At 40.9% G+C, this 18,173-nt stretch overlaps 6 protein-coding genes and 1 non-coding gene across 11 annotated transcripts; 3 read left to right on the top strand and 4 right to left on the bottom strand.

Annotated features, from left to right (window-relative positions):
* Positions 1–3: 3 nt before the first annotated feature.
* Positions 4–2,860, bottom strand: alkbh2 (alkB homolog 2, alpha-ketoglutarate dependent dioxygenase). Of its 3 annotated transcripts, none has more exons than XM_071482901.1 (4): positions 2,527–2,666; positions 1,224–1,536; positions 945–1,143; positions 4–864 (listed from the first exon to the last, which is right to left on the bottom strand). In XM_071482901.1, the coding sequence occupies exons 2-4, from the start codon at positions 1,501–1,503 to the stop codon at positions 555–557; spliced, it is 789 nt and encodes a 262-aa protein (XP_071339002.1). In that variant the 5' UTR covers positions 1,504–1,536; positions 2,527–2,666; the 3' UTR covers positions 4–554. The 3 variants fall into 3 exon arrangements, with proteins under 3 accessions (XP_071339002.1, XP_071339003.1, XP_071339004.1); XM_071482902.1 differs by lacking the exon at positions 2,527–2,666 and adding an exon at positions 2,724–2,860 and having other exon boundaries at positions 409–864; XM_071482903.1 differs by lacking the exon at positions 2,527–2,666 and adding an exon at positions 1,933–2,057 and having other exon boundaries at positions 409–864.
* unga (uracil DNA glycosylase a) lies at positions 2,209–4,668 on the top strand. Of its 2 annotated transcripts, XM_071482899.1 has the most exons (7): positions 2,209–2,431; positions 2,762–2,962; positions 3,046–3,141; positions 3,459–3,556; positions 3,703–3,791; positions 3,901–4,079; positions 4,174–4,668. In XM_071482899.1, exons 1-7 carry the CDS (start codon positions 2,333–2,335, stop codon positions 4,312–4,314), a joined length of 903 nt encoding a protein of 300 aa, XP_071339000.1. In that variant the 5' UTR covers positions 2,209–2,332; the 3' UTR covers positions 4,315–4,668. The 2 variants fall into 2 exon arrangements, with proteins under 2 accessions (XP_071339000.1, XP_071339001.1); XM_071482900.1 differs by lacking the exon at positions 2,209–2,431 and having other exon boundaries at positions 2,660–2,962.
* A 1,059-nt stretch (positions 4,669–5,727) lies between these two features.
* On the top strand, positions 5,728–8,790 carry pxmp2 (peroxisomal membrane protein 2). The gene is made up of 5 exons (XM_071482905.1): positions 5,728–5,919; positions 6,337–6,459; positions 6,706–6,868; positions 7,851–7,970; positions 8,065–8,790. The coding sequence occupies exons 1-5, from the start codon at positions 5,810–5,812 to the stop codon at positions 8,131–8,133; spliced, it is 585 nt and encodes a 194-aa protein (XP_071339006.1). The 5' UTR covers positions 5,728–5,809; the 3' UTR covers positions 8,134–8,790.
* Positions 8,781–9,603, bottom strand: LOC139624097 (polyubiquitin-like). The gene is made up of 2 exons (XM_071482906.1): positions 9,492–9,603; positions 8,781–9,406 (listed from the first exon to the last, which is right to left on the bottom strand). The coding sequence occupies exon 2, from the start codon at positions 9,392–9,394 to the stop codon at positions 8,930–8,932; it is 465 nt and encodes a 154-aa protein (XP_071339007.1). The 5' UTR covers positions 9,395–9,406; positions 9,492–9,603; the 3' UTR covers positions 8,781–8,929.
* A 3,361-nt stretch (positions 9,604–12,964) lies between these two features.
* On the bottom strand, positions 12,965–13,925 carry isg15 (ISG15 ubiquitin like modifier). Its single transcript, XM_071482894.1, has 2 exons — positions 13,767–13,925; positions 12,965–13,681 (listed from the first exon to the last, which is right to left on the bottom strand). The coding sequence occupies exon 2, from the start codon at positions 13,667–13,669 to the stop codon at positions 13,205–13,207; it is 465 nt and encodes a 154-aa protein (XP_071338995.1). The 5' UTR covers positions 13,670–13,681; positions 13,767–13,925; the 3' UTR covers positions 12,965–13,204.
* Positions 13,926–14,587: 662 nt separating this feature from the next.
* gatc (glutamyl-tRNA amidotransferase subunit C) lies at positions 14,588–16,729 on the bottom strand. Of its 2 annotated transcripts, XM_071482892.1 has the most exons (5): positions 16,367–16,728; positions 16,227–16,277; positions 15,497–15,666; positions 15,229–15,332; positions 14,588–15,071 (listed from the first exon to the last, which is right to left on the bottom strand). In XM_071482892.1, exons 1-5 carry the CDS (start codon positions 16,562–16,564, stop codon positions 15,010–15,012), a joined length of 585 nt encoding a protein of 194 aa, XP_071338993.1. In that variant the 5' UTR covers positions 16,565–16,728; the 3' UTR covers positions 14,588–15,009. The 2 variants fall into 2 exon arrangements, with proteins under 2 accessions (XP_071338993.1, XP_071338994.1); XM_071482893.1 differs by lacking the exon at positions 16,227–16,277 and having other exon boundaries at positions 16,367–16,729.
* A 217-nt stretch (positions 16,730–16,946) lies between these two features.
* On the top strand, positions 16,947–17,019 carry trnak-uuu (transfer RNA lysine (anticodon UUU)). Its single transcript has one exon. It is a non-coding gene; the product is annotated as a tRNA-Lys (tRNA).
* The last annotated feature ends 1,154 nt before the right edge of the window (positions 17,020–18,173 follow it).

The following is an 18,173-nucleotide window of genomic DNA, read 5'->3' as shown; positions in this document are numbered from 1 at the left end:
CCCTTTAGGGTTTTATTTTATTTTTTATTTTTTTTCAAGATAAACACTGAATCTCTACCAAATCTAATAATTTTCTGTAAGACGACCAGGCATGAGGTCCTCACAGAAGAACCAAAAGATTTTCTCTGTACAGAATAGATTTACAGTTCAAGGCCTAATCTGTATTCAGGATCACAGAGCCCCATTGCTTCTTTACTCCACTGAAGTACATGAACACGGCTAAATGTAGCCTACGTAGTCTGCACTCAAGAGGAGCCTGTAATTTTTCAAGAAAATTGTTTCTAATAGTTGATTTCATTGTTCATGTGAGATACTATGCATAACATAACCTGATAAAGATGCTGAAAAAGTGGAAGTCTGAACTTGAGTCACTCAGAACTTTGGTCATTTTAAACCACTGATTCATTCTTCAGAGTCCCAGTTGATAGTCCTCATGTTTTTTCAGCCTGTGCAGCCATTTAGTTGCTCAAATCCAGTTGTTACATTAAGAACATTTTAGTTTTGTGATATTTGTCCAGATGCTCAGGGACCTCTGACCCCTCCTGATAATCCTCTCACTTTTTGCCGGCCAGTACGATGCGTCTAAAAGTGAGGTTGATGCGAGGCAGGAGCACTTTCTTGCGCACAGGAAGGCTGTGGTACCAAAACGTGTTGGTCGGTGTGTTCATGAGGAGCAGGCTCCCATGAGCGAGCTCCAGCTTCACAGGTTCAATCTGTCGGCAGCTCTGTTTTCCGCGAGCATCTCTGTGCCTGAAGATGAAGTCTCGTGCTGCTCCCAGAGAGACGGACGCGATGGGACAAAGGGGGTCCAGCTCCTTTTCATCATCGCGATGCTCCCCCATGTGATCCTGGCCGTCTTTGTACCTAGTGCATCGAAGAACACTTTCAGCAGGGAGACTCATCAAGCTGTGACCTTTACAACCTTGTATTCAGTCATTTCTCACCTGTTGATCAAGACAAAGTTGAATGTGTGTCCTGTTGTTTTTGTGACAGCATCCCGAATGGTTTCCAAAGTTGGAGTCCACGGGCAGGCTGCACGTGTCACCCCAGAATAAGTGTAGGTTAGACCTGCATCTCCGTATGTCGCCTGCTTTCTTGGTATACTGTACACCTTTCCAAACACCTGGACCTTTGATTCTTCCCCTGGAACAGAAACAGCCACAACTGCTCAACAACACTGCAACTTTACAAAGAAAAAAAAAAAAAAAGGACTGATGTTGTACCTGTTGAATACACCACCTCCTCCTCCAACTGTTTAAAAAGTTGGTCTGCTTCTTCTTTGGAGAAGAGTAAAGCATAATCACAGTCTAGTCCCTCTGCCTCTATTTTTTGCCAGGGAACAGGACGAGAGAACTCTGCTAAAGCCACGTCTTCATCTACTTCATCTTCCTCTTTCTTTATCGTTTCATCTTCCTCCAGTTTAATCTTCTTCCTTGGACTTCTTTTTAGGGCACTGCTGGTGCAGGAGCGTTTCTTCTGTCCCCGAATCACAAACTTTTCCATGGCAGTAGCCCGTCATCTGCTGCACTCCAAGGCCTGGAGGATGCAAAGAAGAATTGAACATTAACACAGATATTTGTATTAATTAAAAAAAAAAAAAAAAAAAAAAAAAACGTGGAAAAAAACCTCTTCTACATCTACCTGAAATGGATTTATTTACTATACCGTTCTTCCAATACTTTAATTTTTTGAGTTCAGATTTATTACGGTTTTTTTTTTTTTAATTTCAGGGCATTTCACTAATCAATTAATCATTTTGTCTATAAATTGTTACAGAATAGTGAAAATGCCTTTAACAATTGCCTTGAGTTCAAGATCAGTACAAAACATGAAGATATTCAATTTATTACAGGTTCTCACAATTAAGAACCTGTGACAAAAATTTCGAACATTTTGTTTGAAAAAAAAAGACTCAAATATTTACTTGATTACCAAAATAATTGACGATTAATTTCTTGTTGTTTCTTGTTGATTGACTACTCAATTGAACGAACAGTTTCTACAAAACGGTGTCAAAACCGGCAAAGACTTCGAAAATATGAGAAAAGTGCGTCTATGTAGCTATAAAAACCGACAGGTTTACTGTAAATGTAATGCCAGGTGCAGTACTCAGCACAGACAGTAGGAAACACCTGGAAGCAGTTTGTCTTGAACAGCGCTCAGCTCATCACCACACCTCCGCTTTCGTCACTGAGCCTTGGCGCCAAATTGTTTTATCCCAGTCGCGGGGTTTTAGTTTTCCGAGGAGCCCACCGGTGTTTTGCTTTTTAATTAACCACTCGGCGAATTTGATTACTTTACTGCAGCTTCCAGTCAAACCGTTTTTGACGAAATGATTGGACAGAAAACCATTCATTCATTTTTTTCGCCCGTCTCGAAAAAGAGGATTTCCTCGGAGTTAAATGAAACCGAGGAGGATGCTAAAGTCCCGGTGAGTGTCACTTCTGCTTCATGTGGCTAACATTGACTACATGCCTACCCTGTGACGTTATAACATAATGCCATTTTCATTTAAACTCCACTTACAGTGCACTCGTTGCAGTATTTCAAACGGATTTTCATTTCCCGCGACGCGTCCAGCGTAATCCGGGCTGCGTTCACGATCCCCACTGTGTTTCTGCTTGTTCAAAGTGTTGTTCTGAGCTGCCGAGGCCTGACAATGTTTGTGCTTCACTGTGGACGGTTTCTGACGCCAAATGCACATCCAGCTGCCCGCTTCTCACCTGCTCTGTATTTTGCCCAATACACTAAAATCGTGCAGAAGAAGCCGAAGCCCTCAGCGGGGGAGTCCGAGCCGTCTGGCCGTCCTCCTACCCCTCTGTCCCCGGAGCAGCTGGACAGGATCGCCCGCAACAAGAGAGCAGCGCTGGAGAGACTCACTTCCGCTCAGACACCTCCAGGTTTCGGGGAGAGTTGGAGAAAGGCGCTGTCTAAAGAGTTTGGAAAGGCCTATTTTAAACAAGTGAGAAGACAAGTCCATCCCCCTGTACACGCTGTCTTCCTGTGGTTTTGAAGGTTTTTAATAACTTAATATCTCTGTCACAGTTGATGAACTTTGTTTCTGAGGAGAGGAAACGCCACACTGTGTACCCACCTGCTGAACATGTCTTCACCTGGACACAGATGTGTGACATCAAAGATGTAAGTGAAACAGCACTAATCCGTGAAAACTGTTCTGACACTACAGTAGAAAGCACTTAATTCTGGCCAGCTCTATAACAATAATAATAATAACAATATTGACAAAAATTAAGACAGACTGTAAGTTCTCTGTGGTGGCTGCTCGGGGGAGTAGAAAAAATGTTTCAACCCTTCATTCTGTTTTTTTTTTTTTTTTTTTTTAATTTGAGTTACCACAAGCCCTGAGCAGATGTAGTGTTAGCAGCACAAACATAGGGATAATATCTTTCTCTTTAAAGTAGGTGTTGCCTCACTTTAAGATTGGTGTCTACCTCCAGGTCAAAGTGGTGGTCCTTGGCCAGGATCCGTATCATGGTCCCAACCAAGCCCACGGATTGTGCTTCAGTGTCAAGAGACCAGTGCCTCCTCCACCCAGGTTTGAAGCCTTTCCGGTCTCTTTCAGAACTTTTTCAACTCTTGTTTATGATCTGGTTAGAGTTCTTAAAAACTCAAAATCAGGTAGTGCTAATGCACTAGCACATTAGCACTATTTATCACATCCCTGTTCCTGTTCATTTTCAGTTTGGAGAACATGTATAAAGAACTGGTGTCAGACATTGAAGACTTCCAGCACCCTGGACATGGAGATCTGACTGAATGGGCCAAACAAGGTACTTTTTAAAAAGGCAGTCTGTTGAATGTTCACACAGTTACGCAACAAGAGAGCTGTTGGCCATTAACAGACCCGCCATCTTCTCCACCTGTGACCTCATTCATCAGGTGTGTTGTTGCTCAACGCTGTGTTGACTGTCCGAGCACACCAGGCCAACTCACACAAAGACAAAGGCTGGGAGACCTTCACTGACGCTGTGGTGCATTGGCTCAACAACAACCTGGAGGGCCTCGTCTTCATGCTGTGGGGGTCTTATGCTCAGAAGAAAGGAGCTGCTATTAACAGGGTGGGTCTGCGCCCTCCTTCTAATGCAAACGCTTTCACACTTTACAGAAGCTGTTTATGTTCACGTATCTAAGTTTTCATCCCTCTGTTTACAGAAACGCCACCATGTGCTGCAGGCTGTGCATCCCTCTCCTTTGTCGGCTCATCGTGGATTCTTTGGGTGCAAGCATTTCTCAAAGGCCAATGAGCTGCTAAAGAAATCAGGAAAGCCTCCCATAGACTGGAGGGCACTTTAAGTTGTTATGCATATCAGTTGTTCTAACATGTGACAATTAACTACAGACCAAAACCTACCCATAAGCTTTCTCACTTTCCTGTTTCAGCAGTAACATGTGCAGTAGTTTGTTTGTTTTTTTTAATAAAAGGATTCATGTCGGCAGTTTGTTCTATACACTGAATTTTCTTAAAAGCTTGACTGTTCTAGTGCCTATTTGTGCATAGTTGTGTCATCTGCACTTGTCTGTTTTAGTTTTGTTGTAAATATGTTTATGTGCACAGTTGGTCTTCTTTAGTTTTCACATTAAAGTTTTACTTTTTTTAAACTTTTTTTTACTGAAATGTTGGTTCCATTAAAGTGGTTCCGAAAAATGGATGTGGTATTTTAATGTCTCTGAATTTGCTCATTGAGGACTAATATGTAAAATATGTTCACTTCCCCAGACACCCATCATTCAGCAGGTCCATACTCTGCTGTAGAATTTCACGTTCAGGTCTGTAATTTTATTATAAGTCACTGTGTATTGCCATTAAGATGAGCTGCAGTAACAGCAACAGTAAGCCAAATACAGACACACTTTTGGGCAGTGGTGGAATACACACACACACACACACACACACACACACAATTACAAGCTGAATATTACAGTTATAAAATGAGGCTTCAAGGACTTGGTTAAACACTAACATTATTCTGTTAACAGACTTTGTGTCTTAATCTAAATCTGCAAAATAAAAGAACCTTAAATGCAGTGAAGTAGAATTATAAATTAGCAGGAAACATTTGGGTATGTGAGCACACTTTCAGGCCTAGGTCTCAAAGCCAGACTAAAAAAAATCAACTTTTCTTTGAAATATAATATGTTACAGGGTTGGTGTCTTATATACACCCTATAAATTGTATTAAACTTGTTGACAGTGGCATTTTACAGACAAAATGATAAACTGATTAATCGAGAATAAAATTAGCAGATTAATGTTTTATATACCTTGCTATAGGTTCCTATGTTTAGACCCTTTGAATGAAAGCGATTAAAAATAAGTGATTAAACTTGTTCAGCAGCTAAGTCACTGTTTGGGCTATTGTACTGTTTGACCCGCTAAAAGAAAATTTCTTCATTTCATTACAATAATTATTTTTTAAATATTTCTTTACATGTCCACCATGCAAATTAATTTCCTCTACATTAAACTGTGTCTTTTCGCCTTATTCAGCCTTCTACATTTTATCACCTCTGATACTATTATGATTCTTTTCTCTGCTGTCCGACATGTAAGCATGTTCAATTATTCTCCGATACAATAAAAGGCTTTTGCAGCTCTTTTTCATTAAACTAGCAAGTTCAATAAAAAATCGTTTCTTTGTTTACTGTTTTGGACGTCGACGCGAAGGCGTGGCTTCACCAGTGACGTAATGACGTTTACAGGAAGAGTGTGGCCGAGTTCCTTATCAACTTCGCCCCTGTCACTTTAGCGTGTAGCGGTGATGTTTGAGCCGCAGCTACAGAAGTGACAATGCCTGTGCAGAGTCTGCCAGTCCGGGATGGGTCCTTACATTTCCGTTTACTCCAGCAGTACCTGGTTCTTCTGAAGAAATATCCCATCCTCACCAAGTCTGTAACGAGGTCGGCAGCTTTGTTTGTTCAGTGACTGTGCAGCCTGGTGCTTGTTCTCTGTGGTGTTTCCTCAGTTTGACAGTCAGACATAAGAAGTTCTCATTTACCGAAGGACTGACAAAGCTAAGGCATTTTAGTTAAGTTTATTTAGTCAATTCTACCACTTATTAATTTGTCAGTGTGGATCCTTTGGACCACACAGTGTGCAGTGTTTGTTTGCACTGACCACACACTGGCCTTTTGTCTCAGCACTCTGGCTCTAGCCAATCAGCATCTGCCTGGAGAACCTCCCCTAACAACTGACCATGAAACATGATAAAGTTTAAGACACTTTTTTATTTCATGAGTGCCTTGTTATGACTACACTTGTTACATATTGATAAGTGTGTGTGTGTGTGTGTGCTTGCGTCTCCTTGATACTTTCAGTGGCATACTCTCAGCTTTAGGAAATCTTCTGTCTCAGATTTTGGAGGCAAGAAAAAAAGCCAAAAATGGAGCCGCGGTCAATGAGATTGACGCAGCCGGAGCTGCACGCTATGCCATTTATGGGTGAGACTTTATACAGACTTGTTTTTCAGGCAACTAAATGAATGTAATGGTGCCTTCCTGTTAGACTTCAGAGTGGGAGACAGTGTGAAATATGTCAGCCATGGTGCAACATAGTTACTGTCATTGATGGCAAAATATCTGGAGAAAGAACATACCGTTTCCTGGTAAAATATTTGTTTCTTAGAATTGCCTTCCCCTCTTACATCCATTGTTTGTAGCTATATTGTACCTTGTTGCCTGTTGCAGGTTGTTTATTACAGGACCAGTGAGCCATTACTTCTACCAGCTGATGGAAGTGTGGATGCCCACCACAGACCCGTACTGTATAATAAAACGGCTGCTACTGGATCGGCTTATTTTTGCCCCCGGCTTTCTACTCCTTTTCTACTTTGTCATGAACATCCTGGAGGTTGGTCATCTCAGAAACTGTCCCTCCTAATCATCTCATTAAAGATGCACCTGAATTGATTTGATATTGAACTTGTATAAAGTTGGGAGACGTACAAGAGACAGATTAGGAAAACGAGTGGCCAAGGCCGAGATATCCTGACCTTCAGCACCAAGTATGGCTCAGGCTCTCGGGCCATCTCAATACCCAAACATACAGTATTTACTCAAGTGCCAACTTGTGATACAGTATTATTTTTATCAATCCCATAACGAAGAGCAGATAACATTATGTGTCAAGGTTCTGTTTTAACTTTGTAGTGTTTAGAAATAAATCATAGTATTAATGCTAATCCACTATGTCATAAAGTTAAACTTATTCATATCAGTTGATTATTATTGGTCCGAAATCCAGCTTCAAGACGCATCACCACTATAAACTGCACTGGTGTGACGCAGCGGACTGTGGTGAATTGTGGGACACACTTAGCTCTGAATTACCACTTCAAAGAGGCATTAGGAAAAGTGTGTAACAGTTGTGGGTTAAGTGTACTGTGTGTTGGTATTTTTCTGATGAGGGAAACATTTGCCAGCTACCTTCCAATGTGTGAAAGTGCACTAGACCAGAAGTGTTGGTATTGGGATAAACTCTGAATATATGCTGGATCCTACACTTTCCATAATACATCATTTCTCATTAGACCCAACCTGCCTGATAAATGTCCATGTCTTTTAAACTCCATGCCCTCAGTTTGTGACACTGGTTCTTAGTTGTAATTTGTTGCAGTATTTTACAGGATGTGTAATACTTCCCATGACTAGGAGTAGGGTTAGTGCCCCTTTAAATATGATTTCCTGCCATTCATATAATGTTTCAACCTGGATAAGACCATAATAGTCAGTCCACTGTGTTCACTTTATTAAACACAGTCTTTTTTATATAGAGGATGAATTGTAAAATGGAAAGTAGACACAACTATATAGTCGATCCACTGTGTTTTCAGGCTAAAGGATGGGAGGACTTTGAAAAGAAGATGAGAAGAAGTTACTGGACTGCTCTGAAGATGAACTGGAAAGTTTGGACTCCCTTCCAGTTCATCAATATCAACTTTGTGCCTGTTCAGGTTTGTATTTCACCAGCATCTTGTTGTTGAACAATGAGTCACAGTTTTTTTTCTCTTGTACTGTATGTGTTCCTGTGTGTGTTTTTGCTTTCAGTTCAGAGTGCTGTTTGCCAACATAATCGCCTTATTTTGGTATGCCTACCTTGCATCAGTGAGGAAGTGACTCTGATGGAGATATCTTCACAGAAAATGGATCTGGAGGAAACTACATCTTCACAGTGGTTTTGTGGCAATGCTTGTGAATGTCAGAGAACTGAGATAATACAAACAAGCTGTTTAGTGTATGACTGTAAACCTGTTCTGGACGGTAATTTTCACATACAGTAGCTCTCCTGATTAACTCTTTACAAACCTGTATAATGAGTTTAAGCCATTATAACATGCTGCCATATTTTGGAAACATAACTGTGTTTGTAATAACTGAACATAATTAGATGTGGCTTGTAACAAACATATTCTTTTACAGAGCCCTGCCAAAATCTTGTACGATATAGTAATTCATAAATTATATGACTGAGATAGGCTCTTTTAAACATTGAAATAGTGTCAGTTTTACTTATGCAATCCTGAAGTGGGCCTTAATTGTTTCCTGTGGTCTGTACAGGGTACAGCTGCACACCTGAGCTCAAGGAGGGCACAGAGACATGTACATGTAAATTCACATTTATTCTGGTTTTTAGTGTCCAGTTAACGTAGCTATACCATGTTATATTTTTCAATTTAAAACTGTACATCAATCATACTTGTATTACCAGAATACAAAATTACAAAGTAAACCAAAACAAAATGTTTTAAATAAAATTAACAGATTTACACGATATTGGTCCAGAGTACAGCATGATTTTTTTTTTTTTTTTTTCAAAAATAATAAAAAATAAATTAAGCAGGTTGCTTCGTTTCACACATTTTGAACCACAGCATGTATCTTAACTCTATGGTCCTGACAGGTGAGAGTGTCCTCAGCCTCCTCTCAGACGGAATAACATGTCGACGGTGCTCAGAGCTCCGATGTTGTAGTCCGACAGTTTACGACCATCCATCAAATCCTTGCCTTCGTAATTGAGCCTGAACTGGTCGATCGGCACCGACTCTCTGCAGTGGACCCTGCGCCTGAAGTCGCTGACGGTCTCCTCTGGTTTGACATCGTAAGTGTTTGTCTTCCCGTCTCTCCGGAGGAACACCTGGATGGTGGCCGGCTCCACCACCAGCAGAGACACCCTGCAGCCGGGCTGGATGCCGTAGAGGCTGAGGCGCCGTGAGTCGTCGCTGAGATCTGTCTTCTGGCCGTTCACAAACACCAGCCTCTGCTTGTGGGCAGGGACTCCCAGCTCCTGATGGATGACCTGCTTCAGAGAGCCAACTGTGTCCTGCGGCTGCACCCTCAGGGTGCGGGTCTCACTCAGCGTAGTGATCAGTAAATCCATGTTGAAAGTTGTCTGAAACACAAGTCGGAACATTTAAAAAAATAGTTTGACTTCAGAGAAAATCTTCACTGCAGCGCTGTTAAAGAGAGCGTCCTACCTTTTGACACGAAACTGCGAACTTTTGGTCTTCAGCTGGGGACTTGTAGACAGGTGATGCTCAGCTGCAGCTCTGCTTGAGGCTTGAACTCACCACAGTTTATAAACAAGCGGCCCCAGCTGATCAGCACCGCCCCCCCGCTTAAGATTCGTTTTCCCTCCGCTGCCGTAATCGCTTTCGGTTTCTATTCTCCTAACATTAGTCAGCTGTTATGAGGGCTTGTAAAGTTTTGGTCATTATTGATACTGGCCCCATGACCAGTTCAAGAGTTTACAATACAGTTTTATCAAACAGGTGGTGCAGAGAATGAATAGATGACTGTGAAATGCAAGCGACAGTGGATACAGTTATGTAAGATCAAATCAGGACTGTGTAGTTCTTATAAGAAAAGACTAAATAATTTCATCAGGTGAATTGTGCCTGACAAGCACAGTCTATCTTTAGCTTCTTATAGCCTCCTTTAAAAACATGTTTGTTATGGAAACAAAACAGAAGGAGGGAGCAGCTAATCAACACAAGAATGAAAACAGGACACTGAACAAATCAAAACAATGTACTGTCATTGCACTGAATATCCTCATCACACCCTCTGTGGCAACACACTGCTCACTCACCATTTTTATGAACTGATACAGAAACTGCAAAAACAAATGAACCACAAGTGTCAAATGAAACTGAGAAATGAATGGAAGTGACCAGCTGCTGTTTGCTTTTTATTTTTCACTGCAGAAAAGCAATAAAGTTAGTAAGCGGTGCACTCTTGGCCTGACGTTTTGAAAGACGCATCCAGCTGCCAAATAGAAACATTTGTCATTTTTGGAGCGCTGAAGCAGTTCTTCAGCACAGTCATCATCCCGCAGGTATAAAGCCCTGAATGTACAACAATAAAATATAATTACATTCATACAATGGACTTGACAAGTTCTTGTCATGAATGTATGAATGTAATTATATTTTTATCATGCTGTGAATTATTATATTTATGAAAGGACACACCCTTGTGATGTTTTCCCCTCTATTATATGGTTTCCTGTGTCTGTTTTTGCTTTCAGATGAGAGTGCAGTTTTCGCCACCATGTTTTGGTATGCCCAGCTTGCATCAGTGAGGAAATGTGGCACAGATGTTAGTATCTTGTTCAGTTTTTTCTCTGTGTGTCACTGTACAGGTGTTTTGCTTATTGCTACATGTGTATCTAGAATAAACCACTGATAGTTTGTGCAGCACAATTTTATTACATATACTTTTGTTGCTTGTACCCCAGTCTCTGCTATATGAGACTTTTGTTTCTCTGTTCCTGTTCTTTCACATAACACTATCAGCTTCACAGCTTACAAACCCCTCCAGAGGAAAAAAAAAGTTGACCACGCCACCCACACCAACAGGCCATGTTTTTTCCCCATTCTTCCTGTTAAGGGTTTGAAGCATTTGTTATTCATTATTTGTTATTCATTGACTGAATTCGTTACTTGTAATTTTGTGAGGAGCTGCTGAACCTGTAGCATCACGATCCTTATGTGAAATTCAGGGAGTAGATTCAAAGTGATTTTCTTTCTAAACCAATTTCTACTGTCCATATTCACATATCAATCATCGCTGGTGACAATTCATATCATGAAGCAAACAAACAACAGTGTATTAAGAACACAACAAACCAACTCCCCCAGGCCTTAACACCTGCTGTCTCACTACACTCCTGCTGTTTTGCGGCAAAAAAAGCTTGCACATCCAGTATAGGACTGCAATATACAACAGTAGTCGTGGCAGGACTGACTATAAAATTGTGAAACAGCAAATCAGACTCAATAACATGTGAACAGCAGTGATCCATCCTTCTAGCTTCTGCTTTATGGTGTGACAGCTACCGATTGCTACACTGATATACAACTATGTTATGATATACAACACCAAACCAGCAGAAATATGAACACAGTGAGAATGGGCTGTCTTATCTTGCACCAAGTGATTTTTACTCATTTTCCTTTGTGCAATACAATGCACACTATTAAAATCCAAGGCTATAGAAGAAATGTCCCTTTTCAAATTAGTGTGCAAAAATATTTACAATTTATTGCCGTCCGCTCCCCTTTCCATCAATGGATCATGAGCAGTTTTATTTTAGATTTTTTTTTTTAATTTCATATGGCTCATTGAGACTGACCATTATTTGTAAGGAAACTTAGCAACAGCTTTTCCAGCTTTGTTAATATCAGGCAGCATTTTATTCTGAAAATCCATACAGCAGCTCCTAACTCTCTTCTACAGGAAGTAGCTGAGGTCTGCCCGAAAAGTCGCTACTTTTTTGAAAAAAAAAAAAAAAAATAAAAGAATAAGTCACTAAATTGGTTTGAAAAGTCTGTAAATCTAGAAACAAGGCGCTGAAATGCCCAACACTGTCGGTGACACTGGCTGTAGACGCCCCCTAATGACGTAAGAGAAACAGCGCCAATTTATTTTGAAAGAGCAAAGGCCAGTGGGGAAAGTCCCACACAGACTTGTCCAGTCAGGTGCTTAAAATGTGTCTGTGTATGTGTGCACGTTTGCACTGTGCATATGATTGGGAAAAGAGAAAGAGGACGTACAGTGCGCAACTCTGGGCTGTCCAACAAAAAAATCCCTGAAGCAAAGAGAAATCCAAACCTGGCTGCAGGGACAGATACACAACCTCAGGTAAACTCCCAGGTACACTATTTGAAATATAATGTGTATCTAAAATGAGACTGTCCTTTATGGTGTTCTCTGACAAGGATTATGTATGATTATTTTATTCCTTGGTTGTCCAATACATACCGCCTTAATATCTGCCAGATTTGTGCTGTATTTTGAGTGGGTGGGTGGGAATTCCCCCCCAGTAACAAATGTTAAGTATTTATTGCTGGTGTTTTGTCTGCTTGTGTATTCAAGCTTCTTTAACTGTCTTATAAACCATGCTATGCACGCCAATACTTCATGCTGACTTATATTAAACAGTTTAAACACTATAATATAGAGCCACAACTATAAAATAATTCAGGTTGTCGGTGTTTCTCAGTTGTTTTGGCAGGAGCCTCAATTAAAAAAAAAAAAAACTTTTTCAAAGCCCTGTGTGAAACATTTGAAGTTATTTTGTCTTGTTGCTGCCACACAAATGTACAGTGCAGTCATGTTAATTTGACTCGTGATGCACTGACTAGGCTGACCGGTGCTTGTGGATCAATACAAGCTCCTCTGATTAACTCCTAACAAACCTGTACAATGAGTTTAAGCCATTTTAACATGCTGCTATGATATTTTGGAACAGAACATAAATAAATGTAGCTTTTCATAAACACACTGTGAATTACATAATTGAGACAGTTTCAGTGAAATATTGGAAATAATGCCAGTTTTAAAGAGGCAGTCCTAAAGTAGGCTTTCTTTTGGTTGGTCCTGGTGGTTTGGGTCTGTTGGGTACAGCACCACCCCTGAGCTGAAGAAAGGCACCAGAAACGTGAAGTAAATTTACATATGGGACTTTATTCTTTTATAAAATATTACAATATGATATATTTGTACCAAAAATACTTCAATAAGACCAAACAAAACACCATAAGTTTTTGACACAATGATGATATGATGTTACATCAATTGGAATGCAAATAATAGTCTAATGATGGTATTTCATGCTACTTGGTCGTCATTTATATTAACTTAAATAATTAACTTCACACTCTATATGAACCACGTGAGAGTGTCCTCAGCCTCCTCTCAGACGGAGACACATGTCGATGGTGCTCAGGGCCTGGACGCCGTAGTCCGACAGTTTACCACTGTTCATCTCTCGGCCTTGGAAGACGAGCCTCTGCTGGCTCACCGGCACCGACTCTCTGCACTCGACCCTGCGCTTGAAGTCGTGGACAGTCTCCTCAGGTTTGATATCATAGGTGCTTAACTGGCCCTTTTCGTTCCGGAGGAACACCTGGATGGTGGCCGGCTCCACCACCAGCAGAGACACCCTGCAGCCGGGCTGGATGCCGTAGAGGCTGAGGCGCCGTGAGTCGTCGCTGAGATCTGTCTTCTGGCCGTTCACAAACACCAGCCTCTGCTTGTGGGCAGGGACTCCCAGCTCCTGATGGATGACCTGCTTCAGAGAGCCAACTGTGTCCTGCGGCTGCACCCTCAGGGTGCGGGTCTCACTCAGCGTAGTGATCAGTAAATCCATGTTGAAAGTTGTCTGAAACACAAGTCGGAACATTTAAAAAAATAGTTTGACTTTAGAGAAAATCTTCACTGCAGCGCTGTTAAAGAGAGCGTCCTACCTTTTGACACGAAACTGCAAACTTTTGGTCTTCAGCTGGGGACTTGTAGACAGGTGATGCTCAGCTGCAGCTCTGCTTGAGGCTTGAACTCACCACAGTTTATAAACAAGCGGCCCCAGCTGATCAGCACCGCCCCCCCGCTTAAGATTCGTTTTCCCTCCGCTGCCGTAATCGCTTTCGGTTTCTATTCTCCTAACATTAGTCAGCTGTTATGAGGGCTTGTAAAGTTTTGATCATCATTGATACTGGCCCATGACCAGTTCAAGAGTTTGCTATCCCATAATACAGTTTTAACAAACAGGTGGGGCAGAGAATGAATAGATCAAATCAGAGCTGTTATGATACGGAAAGGTAAAACGAATGAAACCCACCCTGGAGCCTTATGGTCAAAACATACAAGATCCTGTAAAGCAAATTCACAGATGTGTTTATAAAAAAAACAATATAGATGTTGGAGAACTGTTCCTGAAAACGTGTGAAACATATGAAGCTTGTGTTTCATTATTTTTGTGTTGAGCATTGTTTTTGGGCGGGCCCAAAACGTGGGGCCGGTGACGCACCTGGAGCCCACTCAGCACATCCCCTGTCCCGCCCTGAGGCTTTGACGGTATTCAGGTGTGGAAACACCAGAACCAGGGATTCCCCCGCTCCGCCCGGAGAGCTTGCTGATCAGATAGCCGGTCAGCCCTGCCTTCCCTCCCGGTGTTTACCCAACCTATGACACGGTTTACTGTGCAAAGATGATGTAAGATGATGTGTAACTCGTTTCGCTTTTCTAAAAACATTTGTTATGGAAACCATACAGACACAGAGACAAAAGATTAAGTTTTATATCTTTATTAAAAAGAAAAACACTACAATGAAAACAGGACACGAGATAATGCAAAATCACAAACCAAAACAATGTACTGCCATTGCAACTGATATCCTCATTACACTCTACACAAATAATTATATACATGATATATTATATATCTCCCTATCACCCCTCCTGGGGTGGTGTGTCCTCCTCAAGCTCAGGTCCTGTACCAGAGGCCTGAGAGTTGACCAGCAGCCTTTTATTTTTCCTGCTCCAGGACATGTTGAACCTACTGTATACTTGTATACTTTGTGACAGTTGTTTCTGGCTGCAGATGAGCAGTTACGTCCCCCGCCAACTTTTCTGGCACATACTGCACTTCTTGGATGTCACATCCAGTCTCCAAATTAAAACGTAAAAATATCAAGGACAAATTGGTAAATATCAGAGCTCTGAGTGTTTCAGTATGGCAGCTCTCTCCTCCCTCTTTGGCAGTGGAATATTTCCTGTGGAAAAAAAAATTAATATTAGTTAAGAATCCTCACAGTTACAAACAAAACATGGTGAAAAAGTATCTTTCATATTATTTGATTATCATCTCAGTAATGTACAAGCAATCATTAAATCAATATTAATGTTGAATTCAGATTTTCTTTTTCTCACCTGGTGGTGCCACAAAATATTCTTCAACTGTATTTTTGGAGAGCTGAAGCAGTGTTTCAGCACAGTCCCCGTCCGTCACTGCGTCACCCCTCAGATACAGGGCCCTGAATGTGCACAGATAAAACATAACCACATGTAAAAAAAAAAATGGGATTGACAGGTGAAACCGAGCTGTGGTCTTGGTTCATTTCTTATGCCATTGGGGCATAGCTGTAATGAAAAATCCCACATGCAAACTAAAAGCTATTTGCATGTGGGCTTTCCATACCTGTCCTCCAGAACCGAATCCATTGGTTCAACCCCAGACGTGTCAACAACATGAAGCTGATCTGCAGATCGTACGGCTTTCTCCAAACAGGCCAGTCCCTGTTTGGTTCGGAAGTCAACCAAGGCCAGTCGCTCCAGTTTGTCCACCAGGTCAGCAGGGATTGGTGCTGGCTGTAAAGTAAGAGAGGTATGGGTAAGATGTGAAAGTGCGACAGTGTCCTTCCTTCATCACTTAAAATGCTTTGAACTATAAAGTAACCACTGAAAATTGTCAATGAATCTATAAATAACTTCTAATCACCGAAAACTGTAATGACTCATGCCCCACCATGTCTGACTTTTAGTAATCTCTGCTGTTCTACTATATGCCATTTAGTTTTGTCAACAGCCCTGTGTGATTTTGTATATTTTGTGTATTTGTGTTACAAATCTTCTGCCACAACTCAACACCAAAAAGCTTTCAGTAACTCTGGAAGATATCAACGTGATTTGTCCAACTCCAGCCTCATTTTAGCTACAGATAAACCTCTGAATATACATTTTTAAGGAATGCAGTGTTTGCCCCCATCACTTCCACATTAGGAAATGATCTTTTAATGGCCAGCATGTACACATGGGCACCTGGCTATCTTTTAATACAGGGTGTGCTTCAAACTAAGTATCTAAAGTCTAACACGAATTTCAAGGCCAGGCGTTACTCAATCCCAATCACATTCACCCAAGGATGTTACCGAGGGAAGTCGGTCCTCTGGCACCGGCTCCCATGTCGCAGCCTCAGGTACCTGCGGCAGAAACAACCAGGAAACAGGACTGCTGTCAGCGACCTGCACCGCCTGCTCGTAAACCCGACAGTCACCGGCGCTCAGTTTACCTTTGGGTTGTGTGGTTGAGAGCTGAACAGACGTGGTACATTAGCGATGTGGCTCCGCGGACAGGCGCCTCTTCCTCTGATGCTCACCTCGTCTGTTCCCGAGAGTCCATCGTGAGTTAACAGGTTAAATGAAGGTCTAATGATTTTCAGCGACACGCCGCGGCATGTGCGCGCAGCATTGAGGCTAAACACCGACATTTTAAGAGAAACTACCTAACGCAGCCACATCCGATATGTAGACCAAGTGGGTGTCACATTTTCTTAATCATTACTCACTCACCAGGAAGGTTTAGCAGTGAAATCTAAACAGGCTTCGTGTGTCTGTGGCTAACCGAGGACCCGCGGAAGCGAGAGGCTGAACTTCCGCTTACTTCCTGCTTCGCAACTGACCCAGTAGACAACAGGCTGGTTCGTTTCAGATGAAACACACCGAGGGTTTCTTAAATATCGAGCAATATTGCTCTGTTAAACATTTAATGCTTTTCTTAGCAAACATCAGTAAAGCATAACATATTTTGAAGCCATCAATATCCGTTTTTTATAATTTAAATTAGAGAAGTACCATGTCAGGCTCTTGAGCGCCCGGATAGCTCAGTCGGTAGAGCATCAGACTTTTAATCTGAGGGTCCAGGGTTCAAGTCCCTGTTCGGGCGATAGTGTTTTAGTCTCAGTTTCCAGATACATGTTAACAGGCAGGCACTAGTTATGCCAGGATGTTGTGATTGAACACAAGCTAACCAGAGACAATGTAATAGGTTTTGCAGGTATTTTTTCAGTCACCAAAGTTATTAAAGTTTGTCTTGACATGATTGTGTAAACCAAATTTAACCAGGTCCAAGAAGCTGTCAGGAAATTTCACACCCAAATGTGAACCCTCATGGTGGTGCTAGGGGAGAAGTCAGTGGTGATCAAAATAATCGGCTTCAAGATCTTGGGAGCATGAAAAAGCAAAGTAAAATGCACATTGCAATATATTTTGGAAAAATAATTATAATTCCATTTTTATTTTTATTATAAGAACATATACCATTTAATATATATATATGTATGTATGTATATATATATATATATATATATATATTATGAACTCTTAGTATAGAATTTGATTGTTTTACAATACAGACATAGAACTGGCCACAAAATAAAAATATTAGCTTTACAAACAAAGCAGCATCTGAATGAGAAAATTAATGAATAAATAAATAAATAAATAAATACTTTGGCAGATAAATGTTACAATGAATTTAAATAGTTTTTTTTTTTCTGACAGCAGTTAGCGTTCTCAAAGAAACATCAATATTAAATGCAATTCACCTTACTACATTCATGAAACAACACTTGAAGAACAGCTAAGTGAAGTTTTAGGCAATGAATGACAAGCATGAATGTTGGTAACTAGGACAAAAATTTAACAGGTTAAAAGCATATACATTGTATGTTCTCACAACCCTCAGATCTGCCAAAACATTGAAACTGTTTCCCTCACAACATCAGGTCATTTGCACTTCATTTCAAAAATCTGTCAGATTTTACTTTTTATTTTCACCTCTCTGTTTAAGTCACTCTCACACTAAAGAATCTTAACAAGATTTGGAACAACAAAATTTTTCACTTGATCTCCTTGACAATATATTATCACTGCTCCATCTGATCTTCCCTGGTCATTGTCATATACAGGCTGAAATTAACATTTGATTAAACAAATGGGTGCCAGACAATACAAGACAATACAAAAATCAATGTGAGTAAACTGCACAATGTACAAAATATACAGTGGTTCACTGGATAAAATAACTTAAGAGGACAA

The sequence above is a fragment of the Trachinotus anak genome, unplaced genomic scaffold (genome assembly GCF_046630095.1).
Source record: "Trachinotus anak isolate AG129_WGS33_773 ecotype Australia unplaced genomic scaffold, CSIRO_AGI_Tana_v1 ptg000008l, whole genome shotgun sequence".
Classification (NCBI taxonomy): domain Eukaryota; kingdom Metazoa; phylum Chordata; class Actinopteri; order Carangiformes; family Carangidae; genus Trachinotus; species Trachinotus anak.
Note: the sequence above shows the minus strand (reverse complement) of the source record. Positions and strands in the feature narration are given on the sequence as shown.

What these genes read in the sequence shown, in the direction of transcription:
- alkbh2 (XM_071482902.1), bottom strand. Translation starts at nt 1,503, where the DNA reads ATGGAAAAGTTTGTGATTCGGGGACAGAAGAAACGCTCCTGCACCAGC. An exon ending in GGAGGTGGTGTATTCAACAG is followed by an intron (nt 1,144 to 1,223) that starts GTACAACATCAG and finishes TTTCTGTTCCAG; the next exon opens with GGGAAGAATCAAAGGTCCAG. An exon ending in AACTTTGTCTTGATCAACAG is followed by an intron (nt 865 to 944) that starts GTGAGAAATGAC and finishes TCGATGCACTAG; the next exon opens with GTACAAAGACGGCCAGGATC.
- unga (XM_071482900.1), top strand. Translation starts at nt 2,660, where the DNA reads ATGTTTGTGCTTCACTGTGGACGGTTTCTGACGCCAAATGCACATCCA. An exon ending in AGATGTGTGACATCAAAGAT is followed by an intron (nt 3,142 to 3,458) that starts GTAAGTGAAACA and finishes GTCTACCTCCAG; the next exon opens with GTCAAAGTGGTGGTCCTTGG. An exon ending in CCAGTGCCTCCTCCACCCAG is followed by an intron (nt 3,557 to 3,702) that starts GTTTGAAGCCTT and finishes GTTCATTTTCAG; the next exon opens with TTTGGAGAACATGTATAAAG.
- pxmp2 (XM_071482905.1), top strand. Translation starts at nt 5,810, where the DNA reads ATGCCTGTGCAGAGTCTGCCAGTCCGGGATGGGTCCTTACATTTCCGT. An exon ending in CTCACCAAGTCTGTAACGAG is followed by an intron (nt 5,920 to 6,336) that starts GTCGGCAGCTTT and finishes TGATACTTTCAG; the next exon opens with TGGCATACTCTCAGCTTTAG. An exon ending in GCACGCTATGCCATTTATGG is followed by an intron (nt 6,460 to 6,705) that starts GTGAGACTTTAT and finishes TGCCTGTTGCAG; the next exon opens with GTTGTTTATTACAGGACCAG.
- LOC139624097 (XM_071482906.1), bottom strand. Translation starts at nt 9,394, where the DNA reads ATGGATTTACTGATCACTACGCTGAGTGAGACCCGCACCCTGAGGGTG.
- isg15 (XM_071482894.1), bottom strand. Translation starts at nt 13,669, where the DNA reads ATGGATTTACTGATCACTACGCTGAGTGAGACCCGCACCCTGAGGGTG.
- gatc (XM_071482892.1), bottom strand. Translation starts at nt 16,564, where the DNA reads ATGTCGGTGTTTAGCCTCAATGCTGCGCGCACATGCCGCGGCGTGTCG. An exon ending in CTCAACCACACAACCCAAAG is followed by an intron (nt 16,278 to 16,366) that starts GTAAACTGAGCG and finishes TTTCTGCCGCAG; the next exon opens with GTACCTGAGGCTGCGACATG. An exon ending in ATATTTTGTGGCACCACCAG is followed by an intron (nt 15,072 to 15,228) that starts GTGAGAAAAAGA and finishes TTTTTTCCACAG; the next exon opens with GAAATATTCCACTGCCAAAG.